The 24,140-nt window shown below is 56.3% G+C and overlaps 1 protein-coding gene across 2 annotated transcripts; it reads right to left on the bottom strand.

Annotated features, from left to right (window-relative positions):
• Positions 1-1,105: 1,105 nt before the first annotated feature.
• SARDH (sarcosine dehydrogenase) lies at positions 1,106-24,140 on the bottom strand. 2 transcript variants are annotated; one of them, XM_048325274.1, is made up of 22 exons: positions 23,833-24,140; positions 23,645-23,760; positions 22,644-22,965; positions 21,854-22,032; positions 21,170-21,349; positions 20,703-20,826; positions 20,415-20,515; positions 19,180-19,284; positions 18,672-18,801; positions 16,565-16,651; positions 16,359-16,449; positions 14,484-14,625; positions 12,905-12,988; positions 11,786-11,899; positions 11,163-11,301; positions 10,510-10,623; positions 8,485-8,632; positions 7,846-7,939; positions 3,506-3,668; positions 3,065-3,233; positions 2,487-2,622; positions 1,106-1,632 (listed from the first exon to the last, which is right to left on the bottom strand). In XM_048325274.1, exons 3-22 carry the CDS (start codon positions 22,957-22,959, stop codon positions 1,507-1,509), a joined length of 2,742 nt encoding a protein of 913 aa, XP_048181231.1. In that variant the 5' UTR covers positions 22,960-22,965; positions 23,645-23,760; positions 23,833-24,140; the 3' UTR covers positions 1,106-1,506. The 2 variants fall into 2 exon arrangements, with proteins under 2 accessions (XP_048181231.1, XP_048181232.1); XM_048325275.1 differs by having other exon boundaries at positions 23,645-23,757.

Below are 24,140 nucleotides of genomic sequence, written 5' to 3'. Positions count from 1 at the left end.
GCCCCCAAAATCGCCTTCCCAGCCACCTCAGGTGTAAGGGAAATCTCAAGCCAGAGCACTGCACATCAGAAAGGATTTTTGAAAGCAAAACTTGATGTTCCAGGCACAGAGTAGATGCCTGGCTTGGCAGGGAGGCAGAATGCTCCTTCCCTCAGAACAGGGCCACAGCCACCCCTCCCTGGCCCTCTGCCTGCCAGAGGGAGGGCAGTCACCTCCTATTCAAGAGAAATTCATCTCAATCTTGTTTTTTAATGTTTTCAGTAAAACCAAAGCATTCCAGAGTTCACGCTCTTGCCCGTGGCACGAGGGTAAGGAATTGAAATCAGCTCTGAAGCGGGTATGACCCAGGCAATCCTAGTCAAGGGAAATAAAGGGAAGAGCAGGGAGTGAGATTATTCCTTCAGGCGGGTGAAAGCTTCGGCAGAGAGCCCAGCGAGGGGACCAGAGCAAGGGATGGTGATGGGCACGGGCTGGGAGTTGCTGATCGTTCCCTTCAGTCCAGGCCGTGTGCATGTGAGGCCAAACCTTCCCTGCTGCCCCCAAGGCTGGCTCTGAGCTGCCAGAGGCTGCAGGGGTTTGAGCTCAGGGCTTAGCCCCTGCCAGCATCCCCCTCTCCGTCAGGAATTAAAGGAGCCACCTCCAAGGTGACCTTCGGGAAGGTGCCACAAGGGACCAGGGAGCTGCCAGTGGATGGGGCCAAGGGCAGCTGTGGGGTCAGTGCCCCCGTTGGCCACCTTACACCATAGCCTGTGCCAGGAGCAGCCCAGAAAAATTGTGGCTGCCCCTGGCAGTGTCCAAGGCGAGGTTGGACAGGGCTTGGAGCAACCTGGGATAGCAGAAGGTGTCCCTGCCCGTGGAACCCATGGAATGAGATGAGCTTTAAGGTCCCTTCCAACCCAAACAATTCCATGATTCCATGGTTTTATGACGCACAAACAGCACTGGCAGAGCAGAACCCACATCGTGAGCCTGGACAATGACCCTGTGCTCCTGCCCCTTCCCTCCACGGCCCCCACCCCAGCACGGAGCCCCAGGGCACAGCCAGGATGAGGTGACACCCATGGGAGTGGGGACGGACGCAGCAAGGGAGCAGAGGGACGGCAGGTTTGGAGGCTCCAGCTGTAATAACAGCAGAGTTGGTTTAAAAAAAATTCATTTCCAGGCAGCCTGAAACTACATTTTGCAGGGGGGGGAAAAGCGTTTCCAGCAAAGTCAAAAATTGAAACCACTTCATGTGCAGTGAGACCAAACGCTGTTTGCAGGCCAATTAACCCGGGAAAAACAATTATTACTGCAGTGGCAGCGCTTCGCTTGGAGAAGAGAGCATCAGAGCCTTTGGACTTTTTGGAATCTCTTCCTCCTCTGCCCTCTAATCGGACTCAAATTTACTTGGCGAGTTCCAGACGGGTGCCCGGCCCTTGCAGCTGACCCCGGAGCCAGCTGGGGCACACGGGGGCCGGGAGTTCAGCCGGCAGCTCCTCTTCCCTCTCGGCACCCGCAGCAGCCTCAGTAAAAGCCCTTCACGCGTTTGTTGTCGGGGTCGAACGGGGACTTGGTGTGAGCTTGGGCTGGGAAGGTCACTCCCATCCGCTCCAGCTCGTAGCTGCCACTCTTCACAAAATCCAGGGAAACCTGTGAGGCAGAGCCATGGAAAAACAAACCCCTGTAGGGTGCCAGCATCCCATCTCCATCCCTGGGCAAGCTCCCACCCGCCCCACAGATCTGCTCCCTGCACAAAACCCAGCTCTACCATCCCAAGAGGATGTGCAGAAAGGAGGAAAAGAGCTGTTAAAAGCACTCTGTTTAAAAAAAAAAAAAACAAACAGTATTTGAAATTTTTTAGGTTTCTTTTTTTTTCCCCTGTGGAGGTACACAATGGAAAGGAAAAAGGGGAAAGTAAAGGGGAAAAGGGAAAAAGGAGATGAAAAGGGAGAGGGAGAGGAGGAACATTCATAACTGGGAGAAAAGGGGGTTCCCTGGGGCAACCGGCCCACAAACCCACTTGCCTTGGGGCTCTTGCAGGGATGCAGGATGAAAAGTCAAGGCAAGCAGGAGCAGGAATCACAGCACACACACAGCTCTTGGCCGGCACAGAGACAGACCCTGAAGATGCCACCCCGACCTCTGCCCACAGCACACCGCTTAATGAGGGCACCTAACTGATTACCCAGGAGCCTCCCAGGGTTAATTAAGAGCCTGCCCTGCTCCTATTGCCCACTGCTCCCTACAACGTGAGTTAATCCACTACTGCAATTAAATATTCGGTCGCAATTAACACCCGAGGCAGCACTTGAGCCGTGCTGGGACCTCACACAGTGACAGTGGGTGACACCAGCTTTGCCAGCGAGCCGTGACACCCCTCACCCTGCAGCCGGCACGGGGGAAGCAGGAGGGAGCTGCTGGCCCGCATCCCCCCGCAGGTGAGAGCAGCGGGTCCGTGTCGCTGCAGGGAGCGGGGCTCGGCCATCCCGGGGCTCCGCACTCACCGGGCCGCCCGCGGGGTCACGGATGTAGCCGTAGGCGATGGTTTTGTCGATGGCAAATCCAAAATCTGCCCGCCGGATGTGGCCGACCACCTTCCCGTCCCTCCAGACCGCCTCCAGGCCGAACATGGGCACCTTCCTGCAAGGCACGGGCAGAGCTGCCACAGCGCAGCCCCACCACGGGGCGGAGGGGTTTGGGGGGACCCTGGCTCTGCCCCAGGCCAGCCCAAGTGCCAGGGCTCCCGCTGCCCACAGGCTCATTCACCTCTCCCTGCTGAACCCAAAGTCCCTCCAGCCCGATCTGCAAAGCCTCCCGCTGCTCGGGGCGAAACAAGATCAACCCCGTCACACCGCTCACAGCTCCCATTAAACATCCACCAGGGGATTTGCGGTGGGATTTAAATTAGAGATGGAATTAGAGCACGGAAAACAGCTGAGCTGGCTCGAAGCTGAGCCCCACGTGCGCCCAGGTGTGGCACCTGTGTGTGTGTGTGTGTGTGTGTGCGCACACGGGGCTGGGTGGGCTCGGTGCTGCTCCAGGGGTGCTCCTGGGCTGGGAGCAGACCCAGCAGGGTACTCACTCCTCCGTGGTGAAGCACACGAGGCGGCGGAAGATGCCTTTGGCTTTCTGAGCCTCCACAGCCTCCCGGCCCAGGAAGGGGATGCTGGACTTGAGCTTGCAGGTGAAGGCCAAGCCTGCTTCTAGCGGGGTGTCGTCGGGGCGCAGGTCTGCGTGCCAGTGCCTGTACCCTGCAGGGAGCAAGCAGGGTCACCCACTGATCTCTGTCACAGCACCAGGACACCGAGAAATCAGCCCTGCCCCCTGGACACGTGCTGCCCTTCATTCACTTGGCCCTGGATGAAACACCCTCGAGAGGAGCCTACACTGGGCAAGTGTCACCATTCTGAGACTCTGCCGCACCTCCAGCCACACTGACCCACCCTGAAGCTGGGAAAAGCTCCTTGCCCTGGTTCCCCTGCTGGAGGGAAAGCAGAGAGTGCTGCTGGAAGGAGGAAAGGACCTTTCTCGATGCTGAGGCTGTCGATGGCTCTGTAGCCGGCGTTGGCGATGCCGTGCCGGGCTCCCGCCTCCATCACCGCCCGGTAAACCTTCACACAGTCAGCCCTGGGCACGTGCAGCTCCCAGCCCATCTCGCCCACGAACGACAGCCTCATGGCACGGACCTGCAAAGGCAAGAGGTCAAACATCCCTGCAGTGGAGCTGGGCTGGGCAGGGTGGCAGAGGCCACATGCTCCCATATCAGGGGAAAAGCCAGCTTTGCCTGGGAACCTTGTGGGAACCTTGTGGTGGAAGGCAGCTCTGTGCTCTCCCTCATGCACAAAGCCAGGGTCGGACTGAAGTTCTCATCTCTGCACAACCTATGCCTGGCACCTCAAACCCAGCTCCCGTCAGTGCCAGTGGGCAGAGGTGGCTGCTGGCAGCATCCTCTGGCTACGGAATCCAGGGCTGGGGTTAGATGTGATGCTCCAGCTCCAGCCGGGCTTTTGTCTCCCTCTGCTGATCCATTGAGACAGGGAAGCTGGTCCCCAGCAGGACTGTCCTACTTTTAGGGCACTTCATGACTGCCGTCCCTCCTCCAGGGGTGTTCCCTTCTTGGACAGTGCTCCCACAGCAGAGGCACCCAAAGACTCTTGGGCAGGGGCTGAGCCCAGTGTCCTGACCCACATCCCATTCCCACCAGGAATGCTCAGGTTTCCCCACGGAGGTTGTGTCCCAAAGCTGTGCTGCCAGATTGGCTCCTCACCAAATCCATGAAGCCCCAAGGAGGAATGAGCAGATCGGCACGAGGGACTCAGTGCTTCTCCAGGGAAGCCTCGTTCCCGGGGACGGAGCCTGCCTGCAATCCCAGGGAACAGACCATGCTGGCACTACAGGCCCGTGTTCCCCCAGCTTCTCACCCAGGCAGCCCTGCCTGCACCCTCCTGCTGTCCCTATGAAACCATCTCCATTCCCAAAGCTTTCCAGGCCAGCTGGGACCACCCCAACGCAGGCACCTTCCCTGGAGACAGCCCCTGAGCCTGAGCTGCCTTTCCCTCTGATTCATCCCATCATATTTCTCCTCTTCCTCCCCCACAAACCCCCTCTGGTTCATCCCTTCAGATACACATCCCCTGCAAAGGCAGAGCTCGCTTTGGGAGAGAGATTAACTCCAGAGTTTTGCTCTGGATTGTGACCTGGCCTTTTAACAAAGCAGTTTTCAGCTCAGAACACACTTCCAGGCTGGTCCTGGTGGCCTTGGGGCTGGCTTGGCCATGGTTGGGGCAGAAGCTGCATTTTGCCATTTGCTGAGCTCTGGTGCCAGCTGTGCTCTCTAATCCCGGGGACAAATGCAAACAGACACCAGCAGCTGCTGCCCAGAGCAGGCAGAAGTGCCCAAGGGCTGCCTGGGTTCTGTGCTGCCAGCATGGCCAGGGGGCATGGCTGGGAACCCAAACCCATTCCTGCTTCCCCAAGCACAAAAATCAGGTCCTCAAGCAGAATTTAAGGCAGCTTGTAAGAAGCTTTAACCTCTGCAGTAGGAGTGGAGAGGAGGAGGGAACACAGGATGGGGAATTTATTTTGAGGAGCCATGCCAGGAGCCCCTTCCTGCCCTGGTCCTGGCACAGCCCCACAGCCAGGCACAAAGGCTGGCAATCCCTTCCCCAGGGGCACAGGCACAGGGGGCTCAGAGGAGGCTTTTCATCTACACAAAGGTGTCATCTAATTAGGGAACAGCCAGGGATGAGGCTGCTGCAAGCCACCTTCTGTCTTCATTGCGGCAGGAGATGCTCTGGGGATTGACAGGCAACTTCCTGGCTCATTAACCCTGTCTGTGACTGCAGCTAAAGTGCTCTTTACAACCAAGAGCAAGTTACTCCTGGGAGAAACTTCCTCTCAAACCACTGCTGCTCGGTAAGGATGAGCATCCCAGCAAGAGCAGTGCCCCGCAGAAAAGAGGTATCCTTGGAAAACTGGGGTGCCAGTGATCAGCTCGGCACAGGGAGGGATTGGGGTTGCCCCCTCGTGTGTGTACCCCAGGCAGGATTCACATCCCACCACAGAGGGGAATGCCAAGGGCTGGACTCAGCAGTTCTGCTGGATTCCCATAGGAACGGGTTTTTCAGCTGGAGCTGTGAAATAGAATCAGTTCCTGGGTTTTTGTGCAGCGATTCAAAAGCATTCTAAGTATTGTAGAATAGGAAAACCTGAACTTTCCCCTGTCTCCAGCAGTGAGATTCAAAGGGGGACCTTTCTCTGCTGTTCCATACAATGAGAGACTCTATATATAAACTCGCAAACCAATCCATAATTTCCAGAGTCATTAACGCTGCTGGAACTCTCCTTTGACTCCAGCTGATTTTGTTCAACTACGAGTTAATGCAGGGAAATCTCAGTGATAACTTTTTTAAGATGCTGGGTTCAGTTTAATCCCCCTGGAAGGCGATAATATCAGCAAGGGCTTCAGCCTGCTGCCCTGAGAAATCCTCCCACTCTGATTCTGGCGTGGGATGGAGTCCCTGGTGTTCATTGTCCAGCGGGACAAAGGAGACCTCCTGAAGGGTGGCCCTGGCAGCAGGCAGGGAGTCCCCTCCCAGCCCACACCCCTCAGGCAGGAAAGCTTTTCTCTGTCCATCAGGGAGTTTACACTCCAAAGAACCCACAAAACTTCTGCCAGCTCTGTCTCCCTTGAGGGACCAGATTACTTTTTACAAACTTGAGGTGAAATGCAAATAAACTCATCACACCCGTAGAGACTGAAGCATTTCTGCTCCTTTCCTGGGGGATAAGCAGATTATTACAAGATGATATCGGCCTGCTACAGGCTGACTAGGGAGGGTGTGGGGAGGATTAATGGAGACTAAAATCCAGCAGTTTGGACAACCTGCACCAGTGGATTGGCTTTGAAGTCCCCCAGGCCACGGTTCCCCTCCAAGGGACCCTGGACTTGCTGTGGGTTGAGCTGTTGGGCACCCAAAGCTCAGGGTGCACTCATTGGAGATGGTCTGGAGATTGACTTGGGCGAAGTCTGTGCCTTAGTTAAACCACCTTAAGGCCTGGCCAGGCTCTTGCTCATAAATCAAGACACCCTAATTTGATTTAGCAGCAATCCCTTCAGCAGGCAGCTGCAGTCGAATTAAAGCCATTTTAATTCTGAATGAAAAGTGGCCGCACGTGGCTTAACCCAATTTCCTTAACATCCAGCCTGCTGCAGCTCCCGGCTCTCCTGCTGCCTTTTATGAGATTTACTGCTTCACCTTCACCTCCTTCATCCCCCACCAGGCACCAGCCCGAGAGCCAGAGCGAGTCCTGGGCACCGTCCCTCCTCCCAGCTGGCTCATCCAGCAGGAGAAGGATGCCCTGGAATCAAGGCCTTCCCAGATTTCCAATGGGAAGGATGGGGTACAAACTCCACCCTCTCTTCCAAAGTGTTTTTGCAGCCATAGGAATATTTCATGTGGGATAAACGTCACTGAGAAAGCAAGGCAGAGTTTCTGGGGGAAACCTTGCAAAAGCTTTTCCCCGATACCCAAACTTGCCAGGTGCAGGTTTTCCCAGAACGTTTCTCCTTTGAGAAAATAACACTTCATGGTCACCGACTCTTCTATTTAGGGTGTTTTAAGCAGGCTCAGTCAGCAGCTTCAGGGCCTATGTGAGCCCTGGAGCCCGAGCAGAAGCAGGATGATCTGTGCCTGTACAGGAAGCTTAGGGCTGTCAGGCTTCTCCTGTGACCAAACACAGCAGCTGCCAGGCTGCCCAGTCCCTACTGCCAGTACCTGACAAGATTTACATTAAGTTGTCCCCTTTTTTTTTATGAGGAGGGGGAAATGGAAAGTGTCTGGAGTGTCAGGTAGATCTCATCAGCACTGCTCACCCTAATCCATGGAGACGTCTCTCATTCCTCTGGCATCACTGCAAAGCCATGAGTCACCCCATCCCTTCCCCAAGCTCAGCCCAGGCTGTGGCACCACTGGGAGGGCTGGGAGAGTGGGATGGCACCTGGCAGGCAGTCAGGGAGGGAAACACCCCGTTCCCACTCTGGGTTTTGACCTTTTCCAACAAAAACCACAACAAAACCTCTGCAATAATGAGGGGACACATTCCTAACAGAGGGAGATGGCACAGGGTGCCCAGAGAAGCTGTGGCTGCCCCATCCCTGGCAGTGTCCAAGGCCAGGTTGGATGGGGCTTGGAGCACCCTGGGACAGTGGAAGGTGTCCCTGCCATGGCAGGGGTGGAATGAGAGGGGCTTTCAGGTCCCTTCCAACCCAAACCAGTCTGGGATTCTACTCTTGGCTGTGCAGGCTGGTGGGTTCTCAGAGCCCAGAGCTCCCTGGGAGCTCGAGGAATGGCCCCTTCCTACCTCACATCCTGCAGCCGTGGTGATTTTGTGTGTGGAGAAGGGGAAGGCCTCGTTGCTGAGGTCGGTGTCAAGCACTTCTTGGAGGACAACACGGCTGTGGGGAAACAGCAAAGTGAGTGCAGTGAAGGGACTCAGTTCCCAGCCTGCCCTGAGGGTTATCCCTAAAACTTTCTCCCTCATCTTTCTGGCAAGACAGACTTCTCACTCCAAAGAGGAGCTGAGCTGGCTGATGTGCAGTGCTGTGGGAGCCTCAAAAGAAATTTCAGTCCCATGGAAAATGGAGTGTTACCCTAGCTGGATCAGCACTCATTGTCATGGGGCTCACACCTACCCCTGCCCAACGTGGGGACCTGCACCTGAGGCAAACCCCACTCCATCCCTGAATCCTTCCCTCCATCCCTGAATCCTTCCCTCCACCCCTACATCCCTCCCTGTATCCCTGCACTCCTCCCTGCATCCCTCCCTGCATCCCTCCCTCCATCCCTGCATCCCTCCCTGCATCCCTCCCTCCATCCCTGGATCCCTCCCTCCATCCCTGGATCCCTCCCTGTATCCCTGCACCCCTCCCTGCATCCCTCCCTGCATCCCTCCCTCCACCTCCCCACGGTCAGGTTGCAGGGAGGGGGCCACACCGCTCACCTCAGGGGGCCCTGGATGCTCATCATGCCCAGCTCCTCTGAGCAGTCGAGGAGTTTGCACTGGAATTTCATGTCCTGCAGCACGGTGGTGATGTGGGACCAGTTGTGCTGGGCCACGGCCCCGCCGATAGCCAGGTAGTAGCCGTCCCCTGGAAAACAGCCCCGGGCAGCCTTTCAGGGCTGAGAGTGCTGGGCTGGGTGGGTTCTGCTCTGCAGAGCCTGAAGTGCAGCCCTGAGTCTCTCCAGCTTGCACAGCCCCGAGTGGGGACTGCCAAAAAAAGCAGGGGTTAAAGAGTAGTGGGATTAGGGAAGGCTTTGGGGCTCTGCTAACTGCTTTTTGTGGGGCTCAGCACAGTGAAAACCAGTAAAAGTGAGAGTGTGTGTGAGCATCACAGGAAAAAACTCTGTGGGACCAACAGCACTTTTGTCCCAGTACAGAACAGAGCCTCAAGTGGGGGGGGAGCTGTGAGCTACAGGTGGGAGCAGGGAATGCTGCTGAGGCCTTAAGAGGCCTCCTAGAAACAGAGATGAGACAGGAGTAAGGGAATAAAGGCAGGTATTTATTTGAAAGGCCTTCAAAGGTACCCCTGGGGAGCCTGAGGCTGTTCTCAAAATGGACCCCGAGATGGACGGCAGGGCACGAGTTCTTCACACTTTTATAGGTTTGGTTCATTTGCATAGCAGGGTTCATTCTCCAATTAAAGCTTCAGTTAATGAGGTAATTTTCCCTCCGCTTGCCCTCCCTTTAGAGGCTTTTGGTTTATAGTTTTAGGGCCTAGGACAGTCTGGGTGTCCTTGGAGAGCAGGCCTGGAGAGGCTTTGTTACGTCTGCCTGGGACGAGAGAGCAGAAATGAACAGGCTCCAAGAAACTCCAGAGTTACACACCAGGCAGTGCAGGATTTGAAAACAGAAAAGTTAAAACCTAAGGCATCACTGAAGTGACCAGCCCATAACCAGTGTGGGGATTGTACTGTACACAAGGAAGAATTTCATCTCCTCAGTAATCCTGGGTGGAAAAATCCCGAGGGATGGTGTTTGAGAGCTGATTAATATGTAATCAATCTTCCCGCTGTCTTTCCTGCCACTACGAAATTGCTCTCTGGTATTCTGTCATAATGGTAATAAGTGCAGCCACCTACTGTAACTGGAAAAATAGACTTTGCTGTGATTAAACTCCTCCAGCGCCCGACAGAACCTGCAGCTCCGCCAGCCACTTCCCACCCTGCTTCCTGTGCCAGGGTCCCAGACAGGAGGGAAGAAGGATTCTCCCACAAGGAAGGGATGAAGTCACTGGCACCCCACGCTGCTGGGACAAGCAGGGTGAGATTGCCCCAGAGCACTGAAGGTGACACAGCGTGGGGACAGGGCTCTGTGACACCGGCCACCCAAGTGCACACCCTGTGCTTGGCCACAGGCGAGCTCAGCATCCTCCTCCGCAGCTGCCTAATGCCATTTCTGCCCCCAGGGCCGCTCTGCTGCCTTTCAATCCCCCTTAATTGCAGCTGATAAGGACTCGGACAGAGGTCAGAGCCGCCAGCCGGGGCTGGACAAACCCAATAACAGCGATGAGCAGTGCAGGGCCCCGGGGACAGGGGCTGTAATCGGGTTACGGGGACTGGAGGATAGAGGTGGAAAAAGCCAGGTGGCTGCCATTAGGAAAATGCAATCACCCCGGTGCCTGCAGCCCCTCCAGCTTGGCAGGGATGGAGGAGGTGCTGGAACGAACCTGCCCAGGACTGGAAAGGGTACGTTGTGACTTGCACAACGTGGCTCCCTCTCAGAGGGAGAAAAACACCAAAATTCCCTTTCCTGAGGCAGCAGAGCTGAGAGGAGGCAGCTGCACACAGCAAGAGCTACCTTCACCTGTTAGAAACCCCAACATTTCTATTGTAGCTAAGGAGTTAAACCCAAAATTTGTGTGCATTGACACAGCTGAAAAGGCAGCGGGAAAGGCTGGGAACTGAACGCAGCCAGCGCCCGCAGGAACGCTCCCTCCTGCAGCATCCTCGGGCTCGGGGCTTTTACCTTCAAAAGCTGGGGCCAGGGGGGACCCCGGCGCCCCGGGGCTGATCCTGCTGACGGTCAGGTCGCTCTCCACGCCGCCCTGCCGGTTCAGCATGCAGGTATACACGGTGGAGCCTGCGGAGGGCACACGGGCACCGCTGCCCATCAGCCAGCCCCGGCACGGAGCCGTGGGGCAGAGGGAGGTGGGCAGCAGCAGCAAGATGCGTCCCCATCGTTAAATGGCTTTGCCCTGACCCACCCTGGGTGTGCCAGCAGCAGGAAGGGGAAAGGAACGAGGCTTTTTCCCCCTTCCTGTGTGAGGAGCTGAACTTGCATCCTTGGAAAGGCTGCTTCGGAAAAGGGAACAACGAACCACAGCTGGTGGGGGCTGTGCTTGATTTACTCCAGCACCCATCGCAGCTCCAGATGTGAGCCACAGCTGGAGCCAGAGGGCCAGAACCCTCTCCCTCATCCCCGAGGGAGCATCTCCGAGCACTGAGCCCCTGTACAAACGAGGCAGGACCCAGACTCTGGTGAGAACAGGGAGAGCAGCCTCTCCCACACCCTTCCCATACCCTCTGCAAAGGCAGCATTTACAGGAAAAGCCAGTCTGGGTTCCCCTGGGTTGTTCTGGGGTGTGATTTCCCCAACAAAACGAGGAGCTGAGCCTGTACCTGGAGCTTTGCTCACATCAGCACTGAACAGCCAGTTGGCTGCTTTCGTAGCTTCAGGCCCAACCAGGTAGAATTTCCCAAAATAAGACATGTCGAAGAGAGCCAGGGTGTTCCTGCACGTTAAACATTCATTCTTGATCTGCAATTAAAGCAAACACGGCGCTGAGGCTGAGCCATGCTCTGAGCCCACAAAGGGAAGCACAAATCAAACCATTTACATAACGGGAAATGATACCAGGACACTCGCCTGGTGCCTTTAAAGGCTGCACAGCTTCAAAACACAGCTCCTGAAAGAATCAGGTATTCACTGGAGCGAGCCTGACAGGCCATCCTGAGTGCCTGATCCCATTCCTTACCTCACTAACTCAGTGACAGTTATCATTAATAACACCTGAATTTCATCAAATTGAGGTTTTTTTCCCCAAGCTGGTCTCAACACTTTAGGAGAGCAGCAGCATAATTCCCATGGCTTCTCCCCCGAGGTTTCTGAGTACGGGCCACACATTTCTCTTCATATTTTTGGAACATTTTTCCCAGTTTGGGAGCTTCCCCTCCCTCTGAGCATCACCAAATCCACCCAAAGCAGCCCTGGCAGGGCAGGAGGGGCTGCCAGCCCCACTCACGATGTCGTGGTGAGGGGGGAAGTCGAAGGTGTACTCGTCCCCCAGCAGGCGGTTGTAGGCGTAGTCCCTGTGGCGCTCCCGGCCGTAGGCGCCGTAGTAGTCGTAGTCCAGGACCTGGGGGAGCGGTGGGAGCACGGGGATGGGGAGGAAGAGGATGTGAGGCCAAAGCCAAAGGGCTCCGTGCCATATTCACCCCACTCCAGGAGAGCTGGCTGTGGTGGTGGGTCCCCATCCTGGCAGTGATGGGTCCCCACCCCAGCATCCCTGCCCATGGAGATGGATCCCCATCCCAACATCGCTGCCCTCAGTGATTGATCCTTGCTCCAGCATCCCTGCCCATGGAGATGGATCCTCACCCCAGCATCCCTGCCCTCAGTGGTTGATCCCCATCCCAACACCCCTGCCCTCAGTGATTGATCCTCACCCCAACATCCCTGCCCATGGAGGTGGATCCCCATCCCAACATCCCTGCCCTCAGTGATGGATCCTCACCCCAACATCCCTGCCCTCAGGGGTTGATCCCCATCCCAACACCCCTGCCCTCAGTGATGGATCCTCACTCCAACATCCCTGTCCATGATCATGAGTCCTACCAGAGCATCCCTGCCCATGGGGATGGATCCTCGCTCCAACATCCCTGTCCTCAGTGATGGATCCTCACCCCAACATCCCTGCCCATGGAGGTGGATCCTCGCTCCAACATCCCTGTCCTCAGTGATTGATCCTCACCCCAACATCCCTGCCCATGGAGGTGGATCCCCATCCCAACATCCCTGCCCTCAGTGATGGATCCTCACCCCAACATCGCTGCCCTCAGTGACTGATCCTCGCTCCAACATCACTGCCCTCAGTGATTGATCCTCACCCCAGCATCCCTGCCCATGGAGATGGATCCTCACTCCAACATCCCTGTCCATGATCATGAGTCCTACCAGAGCATCCCTGCCCATGGGGATGAGTCCTCACCACAAAATCCCTGCCCTCAGTGATGGATCCTCACTCCAACATCCTTGCCAATGGTGAGGGTTCCTACCACAGCATCCCTGCCCTCAGAGATGGATCCCCACTACAGTTGGTCCCTCCAGGATGAACACCCCCCCCAGCCTGTGCTGTCCTTACCGGAGCTGCTCCCCCAGGGCTGAACCAGCCGGGTCTCTCCCAGCCGTGCCTCTCCTGGAAAACACAGCCCTGTCGCAGCAGCTCCTACACAAAAAAAAAAAAAAAACAAAAACCAAAAACCAGGAGCAAAAAGGTTTTTTAAAAAGCTTTTTCACTGCTTTTTGAGCAGCACCCAGGCTGCCCTCCTTGGGTGCAAATGTGGGCTCAAGACCAGACTTGTGACCCCTTGGCTTTGGCTATCAACAGCCAAAATCAGCCCTGCAGTTTGTCTTTTAGAACAGTGTCAAACCTAAGAATTGCCTGATTTTTGTCCCACTCAGGAAGGATATTTTCCTCAAGGCTGGTCAAGGGGCAAAGATTCACAGCCCAGCTGTGCACCCCACCAAAACCTGCACTAGGGTGCCCAAATTAGTGACCAGGAGATGCTACATGCAGACAGCAGGATTCCCCACCATGTTTACAGAGTAATTATATAACAACATCTAATATTTATACAGCAACCTTCTCATTCCTCCTCTGTGCTCTCAGGAAAATCTCCCTGCACGCAATTAATTAGGGATCCATTAAGACATTTCTGTTTGGAGCCTCAGCTTGGAAAAGAATGGATTTTGTTGAACATCTCAGAAATCATTCAGTGCCTATTTATAAAACACAGCACATGTTCTGGAGCTGCACGGATAAATGCCAGGCTGTCAGTCAAGTGGGCATCGCTTATTAGACGTGCTATTAAAAAACAAATTGCATCCTCAGTGACAGAAAACAACTGAGCTGTCAACCAAACACCGGGGGCCGGTGGGCAGGGGTGTCTGTTTTACTGCTTGAGCCTCTGCCCTCCAGCTGGAAGAGGAACGGTGTGATGGCAAACAGAAGCAGGAATGGGCTTGGGAAAGGTGGCTTTGCCAGGGCTGGGATGAGGCTCTGGAGCTGAGTCACCCTGAGCACCTCAAGGGATTTGGGGGCCTCTGAGCTGCTGGTGCAGCAAAATCCTGGGAATTAGGTTTTTCTCTCAACTGCTGCATCTTGAGAGCATCCAGCTATGGAGATATGTGTGAGGAAGCGGCTGGGAAAGGCAGGAGAAGGAGGAAGCCCTGGGAGCAAAACCACTCAGGGGGTGCTGGCAAAACCATCTCCAGAGGCACATCCCTCTTCCCACATCCCTCCTTGTGTCCCAGCCTCATCCACACTGAGAGACGCTGTTCTGGGGAGAAGCTGCTGCTGAACCGTGAGCAGGACACGGAGAGCAGGCGCAGGAGATTCCTGTGAGCATTCAGCACCCTCTCAGCTGCCCCTGGCACCCACTCAGCCTCGGAGCCCTCCTCTCCCCTCTTCCCTTGCCTCGATCCATACCTGCTGAGTTCAATATCATGGGAATGCTCAGCATCTCTACCATTAAACTGCCCATGGCCCCAGAACCTTCACAGTGAGCTTTGGGATCCGGCAGGGATCTCCCCGGGATGGATGGATGGATGGATGGATGGATGGATGGGAGCACAGCAATTTTGGGGAGCGACACAGCTGCAGCCACTCCTTGTGAGCTCCTTTTTGCTGCTGTGAGGGCCAGCCCAGGTCGTGCCCTCACCTCGTGCAGGGGGTCCTTCCTCACGTTGCGTCCTGCCAGCGGCTCGTCGTGGGGGAAGACGACGGAATAGTTCTTGGCGTAGGACTCGTGGCTGCGCTCCCGGATCCAGCGGTTGTTGTCGGTCAGGGAGTGGTGAAACCTCCTGGAAGGCAGGGAGATGGCAACATCTGGATGAGCCCCCCAGGTCATGGCCCTTTTGACCAGACCCAGATGTGGGTGCAGCTGCTGGTGTAAAATTGCTCTTCCTGCTCCAGTTTCGTGGGGAGAGCAAAAGAGCCAAGCAGGGCTTGGTGCTGGCCGTGCCATGGTGCTGACCATCGGAGCTGCAGCCCCCACCGAGCTCCCAGCCCCACCCCAGAGCAACTTCGAGCAGAAGACAGCCCTGCTGAGCAGTGGAAAGAGAAAAAAAATGAGCCTTGAGGCTAATTCTGCCCCACTTCAACATGGGAACGGCCTCAGGGCACACTCCAGCTTTAAACACAGCCCTGATGAGGGAATGAGCCCTGGACATTCCTTACCTTTTTCACCCAATTCTCCCCAGGCTGAAATATAAATACACCCCAAATCATTTTCAATTCATCTGACGTATTTTCATCTTTCAAACAGAAAAGCTCCTTGAAGGAATGTGCCAGCTCAGCCCATGGCCAGGTTGTTATTCCCAGAGACCTGTAACTCAGGGAGAGCAGCCCTGGGCACAGGTGGGACGTTTCCCAGGGCTGGAGAAAGGGAGCCAGGCAGGGCTTGAAAGACAAGATGTCATTTCTAGGCACTTCTAAAATGATACTTTCAGCTTTTCTTGCTGCTTGGGTGGAGAAAACAGGCAGAGCAGTGGGGCTGAGCCCTGCAAGGGATACAAGGGATGCTCCCCAAGAGTTTTGAGAGTAGCTGCCTCTTCTGCTGGCAGAAGGTGACACATGGCATGTCACCAGCAACCCCTGGTTGCCCCATCAGCCTCAGCCCCTCCACCAACGAGCTGAATTCTTGACAGCGGCAAGCGGGCAACAGCTGCCAGATGAAATATTTACAAGCAAATGTTCTGAGAGGATAAATACTGAAATGTGAGGAACAGGGAGTTATTTAAAGAGGAGCTTGGTAATTGTCACCAAAAGGAAGGAATGGGACTGACAGCTTGATGACAGGGCACAGGGGACACGGGAGATGTTTGGGTAATGCAGATGCAAGGGCTGGGAAGCTCCTAGCTGCTCTGAGCAGGGCTGGGGTCCCTCGGTGCAGGTCAGGGGGGCTGTGCTGGTCTGGGATTTCTCCATCTCTCCATCCCCATCCCGAGCCCAGCTGGTGGAAGGGGGCAGCTGGAGGCATCTCCCCCCGATCTCTGCAGGCCCCTCAGTCCCCCAGCCCAAGCCAATGTGGCCTTTCCCAGCTTGGCCACTAAAGCAACGAGAGATTTTCAAAGCTTTGTCCCCAACAAGGTGGCTGCTGTCACTGCAGCCCTGTAAGGAAGCCCAAACCCAATCAAAGGTAATCAAGCAAGCCAAAAGCAATTACTGAGCCAACATCTGCACAGTCACAACCCCCAGCCCGGGTGGCGCTGCAGAGGGGGGGCCAAGCTGATCGTTGTGCTGCTGAAATCATCCCCCCGATTATTAACTTAGAGGATTAGGCACGGCACTAACTGAACAGCAAAACCCAAAGGTAATCACCCCGTCCTGCCCCATCAGCGCCATCCCCTCGCGCCTGCTGGAAGTTGTTTGTGTGGGAGCGGAGTGAGGCACACGGGATAAACCCCACGTGGGCACTCGGGACACAGACACTGCCTGGGCACCCATTCCCGATCCAGCATCCAGCCCTGCCTGGAAAGCGTCCCCAAGGAGCACCAGCGATGGGGAGGGAGCTGGGGCAGTGCGGGTGACTTGCCTGATGTCGTAGCCGTACATGTCCTTCTCCGGGCGGCCGTGGATGATCCAGTGAGCCAGTTCCCTGCCGCAGCCGCCTCCCAGCATCATCCCTGGGGGAGAGGGGGGCATGCAGATGATGCCAGGAGGCCAAGCACGGCTGTGGAATGCCAGGATCCGCCTGGGATCCGATGCCAGCAGGTGGTGATCCCCTCAGGTCTCTCTTACCGGCGCTGTTGAAGCCACAGCCGAGGAAGAACCCTCGGACCTCCGGAGCTTCTCCCATGAGGGGTTTGTGGTCAGCTGTGAACGACTCTGAAAAACAGAGAGGGGCTGTGCCAGCGAGGCCAGGACAGGGGGATCACACACCTTGGGGATGTGTCACACGCTTTACAAACAGCTTTCCTGCAGCTTCCCGTGCTGACCCCGTCCTGCTCCCAGAGAGGTCAGTGGGGCCAGAACTGGACCAACACTGAGCACTTCCCAGCACAGGTTTTGGGAGTTAGACTGAAAATTTGGGAAGCAAAATGAATTCCCCTGCACGCAGGAGAAGGTGCACGAGACACTGTGAGGGCTCTTTTTTCCTTCCCAATCCCCCAGTCAAGGGTGCTACACTGATCTGTTTGTTGCTGTTTCAACCTCTGAGCCCTATTTCCTGGTGGTGACTGTATTCCACCTTCATCAGTTCCTGCTGGGAGATTTCATGACTTTGGTTCAGCTGAGGGACTGCTGGGGATGTCTCTCCTGTGCTCATAATGTCTCCTGCTGCCAGTGCTTTTCCACAGGGCCATCAGCCCTGGAAATCCCTCTGCAAATCCTCAGCAGGGAGGACAGCAAAGCCCCTGACAGAGGTGTGCTATCCTCCTCCCTGTTTGATGATGGTCCATCCATCCATCCATCCATCCATGTGGAAGGAGAGAGGGAAGACTGAGTTCAATGTGGTCTTTCCCCACTCAGCAATGCCCAGTCTGTGTCCCCTGGTCCCACTGCTCCAGAGAAGGCAGGAGCAGAGCCAGAATATTTCCACTGTCACCAGAGCAGCTCCTCACGTGCCAGCACCCCTGCACACACATTCCAGGCTACAAACTCAGGGAGTTAATGGAGCAACAGCCAGAGCACCTCCCCTGCCAGCACGGCTGACTTTGCCCTGGGATGGGTGGTGAGGGCTCCAGGCACCTTGGCACAGTGACCACAGCAGAGGGGACAAAGCCTTGGCCATTTGCTTCAGCCCAGCGTGACTCAGCTGCCACAGGCTGCTGGTTTCAATCAAGAAGGAGAAGAGGAGGAGAGCTGAGCCTTGGGAAATGACAATTATGGCACCACAAAGAGGAGACATTCATCTACCAGCAGCCAGTTCTGCTCTGCTCACACCACAGTGTAATCAAACCACTGGACCCAGGGCCAAGGTCTCCACCTTGTACCAGTCATGTTTGATCTGCTGCAGGGCCGGAGATGTGCCACACTTTCCCCTCATACAACCCAAAGAGCTTCCCTTTAAGTGCCTCAGCAAAAAGGGCTTTTATTACAGTTGATTTTTTTCGTGTACAGTGGATTTTAAGGCTGAACCAAGCGTGCAGGGCTCAGGCTCGATGTCTGGCACTGCAAGGATGGCTTTAACTCCACACCAGACTGCCTGGGATGTAAATCTGGGTAAATCTCATGTCACTGGACCAGGAGCAAGTAGTAAAAATAATTAGAGAAGATAACACTTGGTAAAATAACAGCCACTGCTTAAAAACATCTGCCCCTTAATTTTCCAGTCCAGCAGCCACAACATCAGCTGGAAATCCATTCACTCCCAGACTGGAACAAGGCAATCAGCTCCCCAGGGAAATGGTTTTAAACTGAAAGAGGGTCAGTTGAGATGATAAGAAATCTATAAGGTCATAGGAAATGATAAGATAGAAGTTATTTCCAACAAGGGTGGGGAGGCCCTGGCACAGGGTGCCCAGAGAAGCTGCGGCTGCCCCTGGATCCCTGAAAGTGTCCAAGGCCAGGCTGGACAGGGCTTGGAGGAGCCTGGGACAGTGGAAGGTGTCTCTGCCCATGGCAGGGGGTTGGAATTCGATAACCTTTGGAGATCCCTTCCAAGCCAAAGCATTCTGTGAGTCTCTGGATGTGTGACTCTATTCCTCCACCCAGGCTGGGCCTGGAATGCCACCCCTTGGAAGATGCCACCACTGCAGCCGGACCAGCAGCACTTCCTCTGTGTTCAGAGAGTTCTTCTTCTCCCCAGGTTATAAAGTTGCCCTTTGCCTCCAGCAAGATCCTTGGAGAAACCCAGCCGCCACGGTGTCACCACGGTGTCACCACGGTGCCACCACAGCCACGTTACCTGGCCCACAGACGGTGGATTTAATTCCTGTTTTCTCCAGAACTGGCACTCTGTTGACAGCACCTTCAATGTGTTGCATGAAAACATCCCAGTCCAGGTCAAAGAGGCCAAAAGCAAATTTTTCAGATACCTAAAGTTGAGAAACACGAATCAAGACACAGAATAGATGGTGTGAGACCTTCTCATGTCTGGCAGCCTCGGAGAAGATAAGTCGAGGCTGCATTGAATCTCTGCGGTTTTTGGGTTTTCATGAACAATCCAGACAAACCAGAAGTCTGAATTAAGGATAGAGGGATGGGCACAGGGGCTTCTGGCTCTCCTGCACTGCATATCTGTGCCACAGACAGCCCCAAAGGGAAGATGCTCCCCCCTGGTTTCCCCACCAGCCACCGGAGGTTGGTACCCACAGAATGCGGGGGCTGAGCGCTCACGCCTGCGCCCATTCCTCCGAGGTGGCTTCCCTGGAAACCTGCCTCGTTCCCCCAGAAAACCTCCCGGCTCCACTCACCTCCTCCCAGAAGATGGGGTTTGACTCATATCCACCCACGGAAAGGGCATCGCCTTGGAGACGGAGATAGACCGAGGCGTCGTGATCACGAACATTTGGCATGTTCTGAAAAATGGGGAGGGGGGAGTGCAGGGGTCAGAGGAGGCCAAGAGCTGTGGGGACACCCCTGCAGCACCCAGCGAGGTCCAGGGCACAGGGTGGGCAGCTGCAGCAGTGACCTGCCGAGGATGGCACAAGCAGTGGCTCTGGGTGTTCCCTCAGCACCGAAATTTGGGCACCTGCTTTGCCCCGAGAGGAAGACACCCAGCTCAGCTCCAGCAAACCTGGCCAAACCATGCGCAGAGCAGCTTCCACAGACACCTGAGCAGCACCCAGGGGTGCCCTGGGGACGGCAAGCAGCCCCTGTGGTTGATCCTAGCTCAGGAATCATCACTCCTCTGCCACCCGCCTCTGCAGGAGGATGCGGCAGCTCCACGCGCAGGCAGTGGTGCACGAAGAATGAGGGATTTGTTCTCGTGAATAATGGATGGGGAAACATTTAGATAACACTGAAGAATCGGTGTAGGGCCTGCTGCAAGCCGTGTTGACAAGTGGAATTAAGTGGATTGAACGGGAGGCACCGAGGTCTGCGAGCTGCAGCCTCTCCTCTGAAGTCTTCCTGGCTGCGTAGGGCACCGTGGAGTTACTGGGACAGAAATGTAACCGTGGACCACCGCATTTTTACAGCGAGGCACCTCGTGCTGAAAGGTCAGACACAGACCGTGTCAGCAGGATGGAAAGCAATTAATGTGTCACCCTCAGAGTGCTGGGGCCTGAGAGAATGAAGCCTCCTTCAACTCCCGAGCAATTCTCCACAGCCAGATGGCAGGAACAGATTATTAGGGATGATTTAGGAACGCTTGGAGAGCTACACCTCTGCCTGCGGGGCCTGGGGCTTGCTCAGAAAGGGTCTGGGATCTTTATGAGGGCTGTTTTCAGACACCAAACACAGAGATCCTGAGGAAAAAAAATTATCCTGCCAGTTGTACCCTCGTTAAATATTAAATCTGACTCTGTTCAGGGTGGTCTGCCAGCCCTGCTGAGGGTGTGCACTCCCCCAAGAGCAGAGCCTGGCCTGGCAGGAGGGGGGGGGTCCCACGGGTCTGGGGGTTCCTGAAAGGGTCAGGGGTCTTTCTGCCTCTCCAGCCCTGTCCCCCAGGGTAGAGGAGCCGAGCTGCATGTCGTGCAGGACTGACCTGGATGCCCTCGATGCGCTCGGTCACCACGTAGGCGTGGTGCATCCCCACCAGCGGCACGTGCACGCCCGCCAGCCGGCCCAGGGCCCGTGCCCACACTCCTGGAGAGACAACAACGACCCCGAGCTGAGCCCCTCTCCATCCCCCACACCCCCAGACAGCTGCAGGTGACAGCCACACCGGGGACAAGGACTGGCACAGAGTTTCTGCCTCACGGGAGCAAAGCCACCTGTGAGCTGTGGCCGCTGCCCCTGTTCCACATCTTCCCCCGTGCCCTGCCCCCTGTACCTGCACAGTTCACCACGCAGGGAGTCTGGATGGTCCCGTGGGCTGTCTCCACTGCATGCACCCTCTTCACCCCAAAATCATCAGTTCTCACCTGGATACCCGTGACCGGGCAGTTCTCGATGATCTGGTGGCAGAGGAAAGGTGGCAGAGTCACAGCGGGGTCACAAGGGCGGGAGGACAACCCACCTCACCTGACATGCAGCCCCCAAATCGGGGAAAAGTGAACCTAAGCAGCCTTCTGAGCACCTTGTCTTGCTCCTAAAAGTCTTTTTTCCACCCTCTCTTTCCCCTGGATCTCACGGTTCCTGCCAGCTTCGTCACTGTGACCCAACCAAGAAGGACAACACCCTTCTTGGGGAAGACCCAAATCTGCAGGAGCAGCTCTGCCCTGGTGGGAAAGGACGAGATGGGGAAGGCAGAGGATGAAACCAACGGGCATTAATGAGTAATTACTAATTAAGAGCTACCGTAGCGCCTCTGGCAGTCGCTGCTCTGGCAAGAGTTGAGCAGGTGCCAGCGGGATCCATGGTGCCATCCTTGGGGACGTACAGGGTGCCATACAGGTCATCGATGTTCATCAGAGGGTACAGGTCCTTGGTCTGTGATGGGGTCAGGACGTGGGACTCCACACCATACACCTTCCCCAGCTGCCAAGGGACAGGAAATCCGGGAGCTCAGGTAAGGAACATTTGCTCATCACTTGCTGCTGAAGGAGGAGGAGGAGAATCCCAGGACAGGTTTATCTCCCATGTGAGGCAAACCCTAAATCCAGCATGGGGTGATGCTCGGATTTCAGGGAATATGGCCTCAGATTTGCATTCGAGCTGCCTGTGCAGCTGGAAAAATGATGCTGCACGATGGGGAAAATGATGCTACCATTGTTTGAACTGTCAAAAATCCATGGCTGGATTTAATTTTGCCGACTTTGGAGCAGTTTGACGGATTTTTGCTGCCTTATGAATCAGGAGGCTGCCCTGGAAGGGCCACTTGCTGCTTTTCAGTGGGAAGCCAGTGAGGGATGGGACATTCAGAGACCTGGGGGCTCCACAGCCCTGGGGGCTCCACAGCCCTGGGATCTCCAGCCCTGCTCCCAAAACCCGCCCCCCTCCTGCAGCCCACCCTGCCGGGGACACCCCGGGGCTCCTCCCTACCGACATGAGCCTTTTGTACTCATCCAGGCGCTGCTTGTTGGAGGCGATGAAGAGCCCCCCGTTCTCCACCCAGCCCGTGTGCAGCCCCGTCTCGGCCGGCAGATCCCGGCTGACCACATCCCGCGTGTGCGCCAGCAGCTCCACTTCCACATCGCTGGGACGCAGCTGCCACAGGAGACCTGCGGGGGACACGGCCAGGGTGGCACGGACGCTGTGTCACCTCTCCATCACCCCGAGTGGGGTGCAGAGGGGGTCCCCATGTCCTGCGCGTGTCCTGTGCCACCCTGCGGGGCTCGTGCTCCATCTCGTGGATACGCGGCAAAGCTACAAAGCATCGGTTTCTGTCCTCCTCGGGCGGCAAATGAATGGGGGAAAGGGTTTTATGGAGGGGATGGACCCCAAAAGTGACCCCAAGAAAGAGCTTGTATAGCTCTCCCTCTCTGCCAAAGAAAAGTGGCTGAAAGAAGGGGGGGAAAATTGTGGAAATAAAGTGTTTCCTTTTCCTGCAGCCGCTTAAATCTCGGGGGGGAAAAAAAGGAAATTTTTTAAATTTAAATTTTAAATTTTAAATTTTAAATCTCGGGAGGGGGGTGGGGGAGGGGGGACACGTTTAAAAAAAGGTTATGGCGGAAAGAAAACCAGAAATTCTCAACACTTAAAGCCCAAACTCTCCAGCCCATCCAGATGCAGCCTGTGCAATGGATCCACCCCAGGGACAGCGGCTCATCCCAAGCCCTGAGCATCCCCGTGCGCACCTCGGGGAGCGCCCGAACCGCGCCCCGCGCCTCACCCGCCGTGTGCCAGGTGGTGCCCGAGGTCAGGCGGTCCCTCTCCAGCAGCACCACGCCGCTGACCCCCATCTTGGCCAGGTGATAGGTGGTCTGGCAGCCCAGGCTGCCCCCGCCGACCACCACCACCTGTGCCGAGGCGGGCGGGGGCCGGCTGGGCTCGCCGCTCCCGGGGCCCTCCTCCTGCAGCGTCTTCTGGTACGGGACGCTCTTCTTGGCCGTGGGGCCCGAGGCGCTGCTGAAGGGCCGGGGGCTTCTCCAGGGGGCTGGCAGGCGGCGGGGGGCGGCTGCCCGCCAGGCACGGCTCATGTAGGACATCTCCACCTGCAAATCCCAAAATCAGCTCAGGGGATCCCTGGCCAGCCCCGCTGCTCACCTCACCACCCATCTCTGGATGCTGAGCCCTGGGGACACGTCCCTGAGTGGGCTGCTGGGATCCCTTTCCAGTGTGCAGCTCCCAAACACCCTCCAGAGGGGCCCCCTTAAAGAAGGGGCTTGGGAATTCCCAGGCCACGGCCACCCCGTGCTCGCTCACGCCTCCAGAAACCGCTTTTATTTTCCCCCCCTGGAGCTCAGGAGCTGTTTGGGTGCATCGAAGGTGCCAGGTTTGCTCCCTGTCAGAGGGAGGTGCAATGGCTGCTGGGGACAAACGGGGACAGATCCAGCCTGCAGACACCGTAACCCCTGCGCGGGTCCTGGCCGAGGGCACGGTTCGGGATTTGCTCCCGGCACAGGATTTTGGGTGCCCGTGAGGGGTGCAGTGGGTCCAGCACAGAGCCCCTCCCACACCAGCCACAGGCCATGACCAGAGTCTGCCCCGGGGGTCACCCCACTGAGACCCCCCTCTTGCTGCCACGCGGCCACCAGAGCACCCGCTGTCCCCACGGTGTCCCCACGGTGTCCCCACAGTGTCACCCCAAGCTTCAAACTCCCACTTGGAAATCCTGACACTGCAGGAGTTCCCTGGACAGCTCACGGCACATTCCCACCAGGCTCCACTCACCAGCGAGGCTCGCTCCGGGCTGGCTTTCCCTGCCGGGATGTCGTGGGGCCCTTGCCTTCCTCCGATGCTCTCCTCCTCCTCCTTCTCCTCCTCCTCTTCCGTCACCTTGGCCCCTGCTGCAAAAAAATATTAACCAGCACTCGGAGGCGAGCGGAGCCAGCCTGAGCAGACAGAAAAGAGGGACTTACCTCCCTTGTCCCCCTTCTTGTGGCTCTGCTGCTTCCCAAGTGAGACAAAAAGTCCGGCAGAGCAGAGAAATTCAAAACAGGGAGGAAAATGCTGCTTTTCTCCCCGGCTCGGTGCCCAGCAGAGAACAAACAGCCCAGCTGGGGCCAGGGGGACTTGCAGCCTCCCGGGCTGGCTCGGCGCTGGCTGGAGTTGTCAGCTGGATGCCAGAGAGCAAACACGGTGAGGAAAGGCACCATCTGACCCTCCTGCCACAGTTCCCAGCGGCTGCAGTTGAAGAGCAGAGTTAAAATTGATTTACACCTCTCCT

The sequence above is a fragment of the Corvus hawaiiensis genome, chromosome 21 (assembly GCF_020740725.1).
Source record: "Corvus hawaiiensis isolate bCorHaw1 chromosome 21, bCorHaw1.pri.cur, whole genome shotgun sequence".
In the NCBI taxonomy this organism is placed as follows: Eukaryota; Metazoa; Chordata; class Aves; order Passeriformes; family Corvidae; genus Corvus; species Corvus hawaiiensis.
Note: the sequence above shows the minus strand (reverse complement) of the source record. Positions and strands in the feature narration are given on the sequence as shown.

Bases quoted from the DNA above. Each gene is read 5' to 3' on its own strand.
- SARDH (XM_048325274.1), bottom strand. From the start codon at position 22,959: ATGTCCTACATGAGCCGTGCCTGGCGGGCAGCCGCCCCCCGCCGCCTG. The intron at 8,633-10,509 runs GTAAAAGCCCCG...GCTGTTTTCCAG, and splicing joins CCTGGCCCCAGCTTTTGAAG to GGGACGGCTACTACCTGGCT. The intron at 3,669-7,845 runs GTAGGAAGGGGC...TTGCCTTTGCAG, and splicing joins CCACGGCTGCAGGATGTGAG to GTCCGTGCCATGAGGCTGTC.